Source organism: Nicotiana sylvestris, chromosome 4 (assembly GCF_000393655.2).
Source record: "Nicotiana sylvestris chromosome 4, ASM39365v2, whole genome shotgun sequence".
Taxonomy (NCBI): domain Eukaryota; kingdom Viridiplantae; phylum Streptophyta; class Magnoliopsida; order Solanales; family Solanaceae; genus Nicotiana; species Nicotiana sylvestris.
The window spans coordinates 39,578,686-39,591,240 of record NC_091060.1 but is presented as its reverse complement, the minus strand read 5'-3'; the positions used below and the strand labels follow the sequence as shown (position 1 = coordinate 39,591,240).

General features: G+C 35.5%; 2 protein-coding genes across 5 annotated transcripts; both read right to left on the bottom strand.

The window, feature by feature from the left end:
• Nucleotides 1-1,586: 1,586 nt before the first annotated feature.
• LOC104232921 (putative late blight resistance protein homolog R1B-16) lies at nucleotides 1,587-11,016 on the bottom strand. 4 transcript variants are annotated; one of them, XM_009786199.2, is made up of 5 exons: nucleotides 10,821-11,015; nucleotides 5,261-7,827; nucleotides 3,897-5,171; nucleotides 2,518-2,616; nucleotides 1,587-1,944 (listed from the first exon to the last, which is right to left on the bottom strand). In XM_009786199.2, exons 2-3 carry the CDS (start codon nucleotides 7,783-7,785, stop codon nucleotides 4,769-4,771), a joined length of 2,928 nt encoding a protein of 975 aa, XP_009784501.1. In that variant the 5' UTR covers nucleotides 7,786-7,827; nucleotides 10,821-11,015; the 3' UTR covers nucleotides 1,587-1,944; nucleotides 2,518-2,616; nucleotides 3,897-4,768. The 4 variants fall into 4 exon arrangements, with proteins under 4 accessions (XP_009784501.1, XP_070028001.1, XP_009784502.1 ...); XM_070171900.1 differs by lacking the exons at nucleotides 1,587-1,944; nucleotides 2,518-2,616 and adding an exon at nucleotides 2,628-2,775; XM_009786200.2 differs by lacking the exons at nucleotides 1,587-1,944; nucleotides 2,518-2,616 and adding an exon at nucleotides 3,230-3,556.
• On the bottom strand, nucleotides 4,053-4,745 carry LOC138889452 (putative late blight resistance protein homolog R1B-13). Its single transcript, XM_070172762.1, has one exon. It carries the CDS (start codon nucleotides 4,743-4,745, stop codon nucleotides 4,053-4,055), a length of 693 nt encoding a protein of 230 aa, XP_070028863.1.
• Nucleotides 11,017-12,555: the final 1,539 nt, after the last annotated feature.

The following is a 12,555-nucleotide window of genomic DNA, read 5'->3' as shown; positions in this document are numbered from 1 at the left end:
GAAGTGTGTCAATCGAATGATGTGTTCCTTCTATTTATAAGAGACATAAATCCCCCAAGTACGAAACCCAAGAGTCGCCAATCGAATTTGATAGGGCACAAAACATTTTGATTCCCTAGGAACGTGTGTCATAATGGCGGCAACCACGAAACAACGTTTCAATCCCAATGACATTTCAGTTCCGAAACAGCCGCAACGGTCCAAGGATATCGAAAGAGCGCCATCATCTCACTTAAAACCTAAGGAGCATAACCAAGGGATAAGTTGTTAGATTTCTCTCGAATTTGTAGTAATCATGATCCGTCTGCCCGGCCCGACAGGGGACGACCCCGACAGACGGAGGGACTAACTGTATTGGTCGAAATCTGACCGTCGTTGCGGTCAAGCTGACCAACATCCCGTCCAAGCGGCAAGGCAGCGAAAGACGACATAGTCTATTCCATATCCCGCACTCACGATACCCGTCGAGTCAGAAGAAACAACGTTCAGGGGACGACCAAGGCAGACATAGTGTGAAAGAGCGTCAGACCAAGTACATAGCAAAGGTCCCATGACTATATATAGTGGGGGGAAACCTTCGGTAAGGGGTGCGGTTTTTCACTTCTCTCTCTCTCTCTAGTTCTCTCTTCTGTAATCTTCATAATGAAAAGAAGAGCGAAGCGTTCTCCAAGAAAATATGTAAAATGGTCTCCTCCATTGATTAATGGGAGCCACACCGGAAAGTTCAATAAGATTGGTTACCTCTATCTCATCTTATGTATTATTTTTCCAATTAGTTTATTGATTTGGAGTTTATTATGGTTGACTAAGATTTACCCATTCATTTTCCTTAATTAATTTATTCAAAAAGGTTCAAATATCTTTTGAGTCAAACAACTATTTTCTTATTTCACATTTCATTCTGCATTAAAATAATTCATGCACTAATACCCGTTTTTTAATACTACAATTTTTGGAGGTATTATTTTATGTGAAAAACAAAAGAAGCAACCAAGTAATGTTTAAACTCTTCTTTTGCCACAGAAACGGGCTCGAAGTTTATCATACTGGGGTTGCTAAGTACTGAAAAAATGGTACTGTATGAATTAACCCAAATAGTAGCACATAAACGAAATTAAACATTTGAAAGTTGTGTTTAAATTAAAACAAACTTGAAGTTTTAAGTGAAGCTCTAAACAAGAGTAGCTTTATGCGGAATAAGCTAGTAATTTGTCACATCACAAATTTCCAAGTAATTAATCTTGGTTAAATCAAAGATGTAGATTATCTTTAGTTTCCAGTAATTGTATGTAACGTGTCGGCAAAATTGGCGTTAATGTGTCCCCATATCTGAGACATAATTAAGCAGCTCTTGGAATTGATCACCAACATTCTCTCAAGAATCGTACTTGATTAGATTTTGTGTTTCAAATTAATTACTATCACTCAATAATAATTTCATCATTGTCGTCATAAATCATAATATCTGTAGCACCTATCTACAATTATGCATGATAGAATCTAAATGAAGTCTGATTAGTTTACCAAAAACCAAGACTTAGTGCGAGCATGATGGACTGACGTTGTCTAAGTGCAAAAACTGGATGTAGTTTCCATACCATGACGGTTCCTTAACATTACCTAGACATTTTTATTAATGCGTCACAAACTACAGTCACATCTTTCTATAACAGTATCCCTATATAACAATACTTTACTATAAAAGCTAAATTTTTCCGTAACCCATTTTCATGTTATGTTATAATATATGTTCTCTATAACAGCACTTCGTTATAACATCCAAAAATATTCGGAACAAACGAGGCGGTTATAAAAAGGTTTGACTGCATGACTCTTTTTTTCTATAATCTCTCTTCTTGAAAAGCCTGTCTCAGTTCATCTTCAACACCCTCAGCACCTTGCACTTGATCACACACATCACTTTGCACTTGCACAGTTGAAGAACTATAATTGTGACAAAAAAAAACTGTTAAAGTCGACTCATAAACAGATGGGTTGAGTTTTAAAATTGTTCAGGATTTAAATTAATGTTTAATGATATTTTCTTAAAATTAATTTTTGCCATGTCACTAAATTAAATCGGAAAGTACAAAAATCCAGAAATAAATGTTGAGTAATTTTTAAAAGACAAAAGAAAAATTATATGACTTTGATGATCAATTACTCAAAGTTGAGCGATCATGTGAGTCATTAACTCGAAAAAATCCAGACGTTAGCTTCTCACTCTTATATCTTCTTTTCTTTTCTTAGGGTGATGTGCTTCATATTCTGATAGTAAGATCTTTGTCAAAGAGTTTGATTTTTTTATCTCATTAAGGTATGGAAGACCAAGCTAACATGATTAAATAGAATTAATGATATTTGATTGTAGAACACCAATAAAAATAGTCATTTAATTTGCTCATTTATAAAATAGGTGAAGGGGATAGAACTTTTAGGTAATTTTCCTACGTTAAGTTTGCAAACGAATTAAGAAATACACAAAGTAAAGTCAGAATACATAGTTTATCTTCTAACCTTGAGACCAAATCCATGTGACACATCTTTCCTCCACGGACAACCCTTTGCACATAACATTTCTAGAGTGTGTCTAACACACACCTTTCGACATTTGACCTTCAAAAGAGTACAACACACGTGCCAATCAGTACGTGACATGTGTCATAAATCAAGAAAAAAAAATTATTTAACTACACCCAAATTAACAGTTTCTTTTCAACTTTTCATCTTCATTTCCTCCCCCATGGCTGCACCCCAACACCACCTCCATGGTTGCTGAAATAGTCATAACAAACGGAAAAAAAAAGGCCAAAAAACCACTTTCAATCCATCAACGAAATTATCCATCGCAAGAAAACAGTCTCGTCCGCAGAAAAACAAAGGATAGTAATGACCCCTTGACAAAAACTTTTATTCTTACCCCTCCTAATACCCGAGATTTGAGATTATTTCCTTTGAAAATAGAATAGATTAACATCACTGGTATAGCGGTACTTCGAATACAGTGAACTCGAAATGACAAGTTGAATTAAAACGAAGAATCGCAACTATTAATAAAAATCTATATTAACAAAATAAAGTTACATTTGTTGGTCCAAGAAAATCAATCAAACAGATCATTTGACATTCGAAGCCGAAGCCAAACAAAGCGACGACGGCGTGAGCCTTACCTTCTTCTCAACTCTTTACGAGTTAGAGGAAGTGCCTTTATATTTAAACCCAACAAATAAATATATTAATAAAAATACCTTGAGATTCAAGTCAAATCAATAACTCCGTAGCGATCCAAAACGTTACACAGGAAAGAACACCATATTTTGTGTACAAAGAAGTCATGACATACCATGAGATACAAATCAAAATCATATTAATACAAGCATTAAAATGAAATAGAAACCATCAATTTGAGAAAATCCATAAGACTACATAATGCCAACAGGGGATAGATGTTCAAACGGAGTACAAAACAGTACAACAAAGCAGAAATGCTACAACACCAATCATCGGTCCAACGACCAATAGCAGGAACTGGCACCTCACAACAATCCAATATTTGCTGCAGCAGCACCAAATATTTATTTAACCAACAGATAAAGTCATTCAAAAAAAATATATAAAAAGATAATGTCTATCGAAATCGATCAATATCAAAAGAGATCATCCTTATTGCCATCATCAGCAATAATTTATTGCTTCAAGATGCTAAATCAATTCATTTCTGGGGCACACTTCGGACCATTAAGACAAACATTTTACTAAATATATAAAGAAATTTTACTTCAAAAATTTTCAAAGACAGACAACTAAGGTACTAAGCTAAATTATATTTGAGCTAGTGAACCAACGGAAGTTATATCATGGGTGAAAAAAATAGCATCATTAGCTTAAGATTGTACCTGTGAGTCGGACTGGAAACGAATCGAAGGTTGCAAGCTTGCAGACACATTCATTATTCTATTGCTGGATACAACAACAACAACAACAAAAAACCCAGTGTAATCCCATAAGTGGGGTCCGGGGAGGGTAGTGTGTTGTATAAGTCTTTATCCAGTCTACTGCTGGATAAAAACTTTGAAACCACATCTCTGCAACATTTCAACTTGTGTTTCTCTGATTTCCATGGCTGAGTCGACAGCAGATTGGTTGCATGACTTTACCTCAATGTGTTGTAAATAATCCATGTCGCCAAATCGAGAAGGGATTTCGCGAAGATATGAACATCTATGCAAAACCAACCGCTCCAGGCGAGAAAAGGCTTCATCAGATGCTCTCCATTTCGAGAGATTGAGATTTTCAAGTTTCAAGAATTTGAGCTGAGGGAACTCATCATCTCTCACTTCCCATTCATTCCTTTCAAAATCAACTTGTTGCAGTTTAAGTACATAAAGGGTGGGAAGTTGTGCAATGGTCAAAATTCCAGCAAGTTCCAGAGGAAAATTGCACAATGACAACTTCTTAAGACTCAATGGGAAGTTTAATCCACTCGGAATCATTTTCGGAATACTGAAGAAGAGCACCTTTAGTGTTTCAAGTTGTGTTAAAGAGTCTAAGACTGGGAATCGACTTCCGTTCTTTCCGCGACCCCATGATTTGTCAAATATACATCTTAACTTTTGAAGATTGGGTGTTTTGCTCACTATCCTCTCCATATCTTCTGCACTTGAAAAATATGGCGAGGAAAGTGTTGCCAAATTTTCCAATTTTGAGGGGCCCTTGTCAAGGAATTTCATTGCATTTTCAAACATAGCTATATCAATGTGTACATGTCTCAACTGATCCAACTTCCAGAAAGTTTCTGGCAGTGACACCTGCTTCCTTCATTCCTTTGACTTGAAATGTTTTCTAGATTCCGAAGATTGTTTATAGATGATGGGATAGAATTCTTAGCAGTTCGAACAGCAAAGTACCTTAGATTTCTAAGTTCTGTAGGGAAAGAATGCACAATAACAAACTCCAAATCCAATACCCTAAGAAACTTGAAGCTACCAAATACGTCTGATGCATTTTTCATGACAGAAAATCTATTCTCACCGACCTCCCTGAATAAAATCGACCGAGCATAAGAGCATGATGCGCTCCACCTAGCTATCCTATCCCGATCAGAGTTAGATGATAAGCCTTGTTGCTTAGCCTTTTTAGAGTAAAAGCGTGGAGGATCATCATCATAATCTCTGAAAATTGGAAAATTAAGTAGGATAAGAAGCAAGTGCAAAAGTCTGCATTTAACCAAATAATTAGAGAACAATAGAGAGTTAAATACCTTTTTAGCCACAAAAGGAAGTTTTCTTCCACAGCCTTCTCCTTACAGAAGTCGAGCACTAGGTCATGTACACGACATGCCTTGATCTTTCCAATGGATCTCTTCTTAGTAACAATGACCAAGTTTCTTCTGATAAGATCCTCGAAGTAATCTTCTGCAATGTCCTCCAAATCCTTGTCGTCATCATCTTCAATGAAATCCTCGGCAATCCATAACCTTGTTAGTTTTGAGACTAAAATTTCGCTATCCTCTAAAAATACTCTGAAATATAAAAGGCATGATTTCAGTTTATAAGGTAAATTGTAGTAACTTAGTTGTACTAAATCCTTTGTGCCACCCTGGATTTGTGCACCTAAACTTACTTCCAATTGCTTCCAACATTTTTCTTCCTTATCCATCCTTGAGAGGAGACCAGCCACTAAAACAACCGAAAGAGGTAGCCCTTTACACTTTTTTGCTATTTCTTGCCCAACTTGCTTTAGCTCTTCAGGGCACTTTTCTTCCCCAAACACCTTTCTTTGTAATAAGGACCAACTTTCGTCATTATTAAACAAACGTAGATCATGGGGATCAGTGGAACGTTTGGCGTAAAGAGCAACTTCCCACAGTCTGGTGGTCAGAATGATTCTACTGCCGTTATCATCATCAGGAAAGCATAATCTTAGATCATCCCATGCATCTTTCTCCCACACATTGTCAATAATAAGAAGATATCTTCTTCTCATTAATGTTTGTTTTAGTCTAGCAGCTAATTCACTTTCACCTTCTTTACTTAGATCAATAGGCTCATGAGTAGCATCACTCAAGATGGAAAGTAGCAAGTCTTTACGCGTGTATACCTGAGAAACACGACACTCACCTTGGAAATTGAAATGGGAGACAATTGACTGATCATTCATAAAACTTCTGGCCAAGGTCGTTTTTCCTAATTCAGGCATACCAACTATGGAGATAACTTCTAGCTGGTGTGGTCCTCCAACTAGTTGGCCTCTTATGGTTTCCTTCACATCCAAGAAGCCCACAGGTTCTTCGTCATTGGTAGCAGGGGAAACAATTGTTATTTCCTTCTTCTCGGACTTAGGCAACTCTGTCTTAACAATCTTAATCTCTTCTGTCATCACCGAGAGCCATATTTTAAAATACGAAAGAGGAATATCTCTAACTTTCAAAGAATCTATTGTATCCTCTAACTCATGTGCATTATCAATGACTCTTGCAGCTATATCTTGAATTTCATCATACTTATTATTGCTTGGTTCTGCTGCACCCTTGAGTAAAGGTTGGAGAAATTCAAGCTCCTCATGGACCAGTTCGAGTTGGTTCTTCACCGAAGTAAGTGAATCAGCAGGGCAACAAATGAGTCCCTTTAAGCTCTCCATAAGGAAATTGATAGAGCCTAATGAATCATTTTTAGGCAAATGGGATTGTACCCACTCCCGGATATCACGGTTAACTTGTGTCTTGACAAGCTGAACTGTATCAGCTAAAACAATCAGTTCTTGCTTCTGATGTTCCTTGTCTTTGCTGCTGTCATACAATGAATAAATGACAAGTCCAGCATCAACAGCCACATTCTCAAGCCGTGTGAAGAAACGGTTCCTCATCTCATCCTGAATGCTGTTAATCAATGACAACTCATTGAGAATAATTCTCGATGACTTAAGCTGATCCGGAAGGGTTTCAGTTTGGTCCTTATCCAAAGTTAAAAGTGTTGTAGAGGACATGGGAGGACTGCCTGATAATCTTGACATCAGCGTAGATGTTGCGAATCTGTGGCTCAATAGGCTCAATCCTTTTCTGCAGCAATCAATAAGCGAATTAGCAATTCTAAGAGCCACAGATTTGTCCTCGTCGGAATCAGGCAAATAGAAGAAGCAAACAGTTGCAGCATTGGTTGCCACAACTTCAGCATGAGAGAGGAAAGCTTTCCAGCAGCTTTCGAGTTCTGGGCTATATATTGTTCCCAGAAAACAAACAAACTTCTTGAGTACTGTCAACTCCTTTACTAACACTTTCATTTGATCCTTGACTTGAAAATATATGTTATCTGAATCATCAGGCATAGCAAGCAGCTCCCCAAGTCGAGCAATCAGCAGATCCCTAAGATTCCGTACAACATTGTTTATGAATTCCACTACAAGTTCGTGGGTCAGAGAACTAGCACCTGGAATTTCTGGATAAGAATAATAAACTCTAATATCTGGCTTGGAAAGCCGAATCTTTTTTAGCACATCAGTGGTGATGGTGTCAAGTTGATCAGGCTCGTCTTTTCTACACCATATGCTCTTAAAGAGGTCACGCAGATCATCTCCAACACTTTTCATCAATGGTTTGACATGTTTTTGCAGGGCCATAAGCTTCTTCCGATTCTGCTTTCCCTTCCAGTCAAGAAATGTTTTCAGAAACCATAGTTCTGTTTTAATGGCCTTTATCCGATCCTTTTGGGAAGCTATCAAGTCATGCTCATTTTCAATCCCTTGGAGAGCAAGTACAGAATCACGAATATCAGTAGGAACAGATGACATATTCTTTCTGCAATTTCTTTTGTTTTCAAGATTGATTCTCAACTGGAAATCCAAAGGAAAGAAGGAGAGTTAGCTTCAGAAGTTGAGTAATCCATTACCCAAAAAGTCTACCAACTTGCAAAGATGTGGGTGGGGATGTGGTGTGTCTTTGTCTGAATACTTCGCAAGAAATCAAATTATCAATTGAAATTTATTCTGCAGAAAATACGATAAAATATTTGGATTTCTAAATCAATCTATTCAATCGCAACGGAAAGTTAGCATGTTGAATCAAGGCTGCATCACCAATTTGTTAATGAAATAGTAAAAGATATAAAATTGGTTGACACAAAATACAATGGGCTGCCCATTTATGCAGTCTGTGGATAGAGAAGTTGGAATATCATCAATAATGATATCCACAATGTAGTCTTTCAAAAAGTTCTGTTTAGGGGAGAATTTATTTTCTCATTAGTTTTTTTCTATTAATATTAGTGAATTATGTAGGTCACTCGACCAAATCATTTAATATAGCATGCTTTTTTCATATATATTTTTTTGTCTAATTCATCGTCCATTAAGCTTTGTATTGTTAGATTCCGCACGCATCATGTTATTTCGATCCCAACACTAGCAGCCACCTCGACCACCGACAGTACCACTAAATACAACCACCAACTATCTCCACCATCAGCTTCCACACACCAGCATACCGACCAGTTTTACCACTTGTCACCACAACAAAATCGTCTCTACCACCAACCTCCAATGCATAACCACCACACTGCTTCATCTTCACCACTAATCAACACCATTCTAAGTTGCTCTGACACGACAGTTTAGGTGCTGCACCCGTGTCTACACAACAATAATGTGGGTGTGGGTATGAGATCCATACCAGATCTGGTCAAACGATTTTGGGTGCTTTGACCACGACAGATAGAAAAATTCGAGACGGGATACAATTTGATTCCCGAAATCAGAACCAAAACTAAGGTAAATTAGAAGAAAATGGCATATTCTTATCTAGGAAATCAATCATTTACTTTCTGCTTCCTATCTTGATCGAGCAGAAAGAGCAACAAATAGCGTCAATTGAGAATAAGGAAGACGGAGCGTTCGACAATTTGGGAAAATGCAGGACCTTTGGCTTTATTTAGATATTATTATATTTAATAATATTGTACATTTTGTAATGAAAGCTTAAGACACACTAAGTCTGATTTTTATAATAATAATTGGAGATCTAATCTAAATTATAAAAATAAAATTTAATTATAAATGAAAGATAACTATAAAAAAGTTAACTTGTAGGAGAATTCGAGAATGGAAGAAAATCAAGAAATCATGCCTACAACTTGAGAATAAAAAGAAATCCACACTTCACAAGTTATAGGTAAGTATTCCACAAAATTTCATAATTTAGAGATATTTTTATATTTTTATTTTTCAAATTATTTTTAGCCGGATCTCTACACCTGTATCCGTACTAGGATCTGGTATCCTTGAATCTTAGAATTTACATCTCGGAGGATTCATCCTCTAGACTCGCGTCCGTGTCAGTCACCTGCACCCCGTGTTCGAGCAACTTAGCCCCAATTGACTGCCGCTACCACTAGCTTCTGCCACACCACATCCATCATTACCAACCACTTCCATCACCAGCGACCACATCCATCACGTATGGACTACTATCACAGAACCACCACTGGCTACCACTACACAACTACCAGCGCCAACCTACTCCATACAACCACCACCACGACTGGTCACCACCCATATCTATCATGTTTGGCCTACCATCACATAACCACCATTGGCTAGCACCACAGAACTACTATCAACCTACTCCATACAAACATTGTTAACCACCAGCAACCAGCCAACTATTATCACTGACCACCACCGCTAGCTTTTAAGAGTGTGGCCCATCAAAGAAATAATTTAGACAACATTATGCAAGTTAGTGTTTTCTCTATTATTTTGTGGATATAATATTTGTGAGTAATTTTTTTGAATTCTATACTTATTACTCCAGTATAAATTTACGTGTCATACTTTCCTTTTAGGTTTGTCCAAGAATGTATACTTTTTATTTAAAAATAATTTAATTTTAAACTTTCCATTTATTTTAATGAAATGATTTATAGCTATACAAACTTCTATAGATTGTTTAGTACCACAAATTTCAAAAGTCTTCCTTCTTTATAAATTTCGTGCTTAACCAAACACCACCACATAAATTGGAAAAGAGAAAGTAGTTTTTAAATAAATATAATGTTCAGATCTAGATGCAATATCTTAATATTTAAATGTACTAATCAGATTAAACTTTTTAATCTTAATAAAATGGGGCTAAAATGGCATATCCCATGTCAAGATTCCAATATTTTCACAGTAAAAGAACGTTTGAGGAAGGTAAAAAAATGGGTTTGAATCTGGAGGAAGGAGGATGAAAAGAATGAATTTGAGAAGAGTTTGAATCTAGATGGTCAAAGAAGGCTGTTTGAATCTGGAATAAGAAGAAGAAGCTTATCGGAAATGGTGATTATTTAAACAAAAAAAGGAAAGAAACAGCAAGAAAATCATTTTTCCAAACGTTCATATTTTCCGATAAACACTTAATTTGTGAGGGATACATATTGTTTCCTGTCAACACCTCTGTGACACATCTTGAACAGAGATTGAGGGCCCAATAGTAGTTCAGACGCGCGAAGCCACAATTTAAATTTTAGGATAGTACTCCATATAGGATATTAGTAAATGGGATTTGAATTTAATATTTATATACATTTAATTTAATGAATTTCTCAATATTTACCAATTGAGTTTGACCAAACTCGTAGCTTTCCTTCTAACTCCGTACCAGATTATCAATCCGTCGAACCCTAAACATCAAACAGTTGTGGAAGATAGGGATATAGCAATTACTATTGAAAAGAGAAAAAAAATTCCACGTATTATACATACAGTAAAAGAAGGGCTTCATAAGTTGATTTTCAAAAGAAAATTGGAATAAAAAGGAATATGAATTTCATTGATAAGAGAATTCTCACCTTAGTTATTAGGCCTTCTTAGACAAAAAGGTTGAAGATTGAATTACTTTGGGGAGCGAGAGAGGCAAATAAGGCATTGACTAACTAAAGGAACTGAGAAATGAGAAAAAAGAAGGCACAGAGACTAGTATAGCCATGATTTATAGGAATCATTGATTAGACATCTCCAACCCCATCTCCCAATGGGGGAAATATTTAGGGCAATTTAACTCCATCCTCCCCCATTTGTCCCAAAATGGGGATAAATAATTTTCCCTCAATATGGGATACACTATTAATCTCCCTCATTACTATTTATTATTATTTTATTATTTATTCTTTTAATTTATCTCTTTATATATACCTAATTATATTTATGTAATGTCTTTATAATATTAATATTATATCTTAATTTTGGTGTATAATTTTGATAAATTAATTTTCGTGCATTTATTATTTTTATGTAGAAATGACAGAAGATGAAAATCAACGATTTCAAGAATTTTTATTTCGACATAGAAGAATTAAGGATAAAGATGCTCATTTTGCACTTCGTAATGCATTAATAGATCATTTATGAGAGAATACTAGAGGTTGAAGTTGAATATTTATCTAGTATTTCGAATAAATTTTATCCTTATGTAATATGTATTTAATTAATCTTGTATCGCAATGATTTCACTTTTATTTGAATTATTAGTTAATCTATAATAATTGCTTACAAATTATATTATTTAAAATTTTATGGAATTGTTTTAATTTTGGAAATTACAAATTAATAAAAATAAAAGATGGAATTTGTTTACTGGAAATTAAAAAATGAAATTGAAATGAAAGATAATAATATAATATAGAAGAGAGAGAAGAATATAAAAAAGTTTGGGAAAAAAATGAGGGAATGGTTGGAGTAAGTTGTCCTCGAAATGGAAAAATCTCTATTTTGGGGACCAAAAATAGGGTATAAGGTCTTTTTCTATATTTAGCCTTTTAAATTTATTTGTTTCGCGTTGGAACGGAGGTTGGAGCAGAGGCAAATTTTACAGGACTAGAAGTTATTACGTACTATATTGTCACTAGAAGTTAAAAGTTTTAGTGATACATACGGGTGGCAAAATAGTTCAAAGAAAACAGTTAACCACTCATATTATCCACTAAAAACTGGTTGGATAATGAACTTTTTAAAAATGAGTTAAATATTGATAAAAATCATATTATCCATTTAGAAAATGGATAACCAATGAGTAACCAATGGATAACCAATTGGTCTAACGTTTACATTTGCAAAGCCTCAAATTGGGATTCCTCAAGTTAGGGAAACTAAGAATTCCCCCAAAAGTGATTATATACAAGAAGCCATGGATAATATGGGTAACCCATATTATCCGCCGGTTAATCCATTTTTTATTCGTATTAAATATGAGTCGGGTCGGATAATTGATCTATTTTTTCATTACCCGTTTTTTATCCGAACCATATCCGACCCGACCCGACCCGCCTGTTTGCCACTTCTAGTGACACATGGTAATATCCTACAGTACCATTGAGAAATACTGGAGGAAAAATTACTGGAGAAATCCCATCCCTCAAAAGGTATAGTATCAATTATTACTTAGGCCAAATACATATATAACTCATCCAACTTGGCACCATTTTTTATTTTGGCACTCTTGTTAACAATAAATTTGCGTCAAGGAAATAAAATCAAGACCGAAAATATCGCAACAATCGTAGTATTTTATTTTGAATATTTGAGTGT

Coding starts and splice junctions, on each gene's coding strand:
- LOC138889452 (XM_070172762.1), bottom strand. CDS start 4,745: ATGTTTGAAAATGCAATGAAATTCCTTGACAAGGGCCCCTCAAAATTG.
- LOC104232921 (XM_009786199.2), bottom strand. CDS start 7,785: ATGTCATCTGTTCCTACTGATATTCGTGATTCTGTACTTGCTCTCCAA. Junction 5,172..5,260: donor TTCCTTTTGTGGCTAAAAAG/GTATTTAACTCT, acceptor TCCAATTTTCAG/AGATTATGATGATGATCCTC.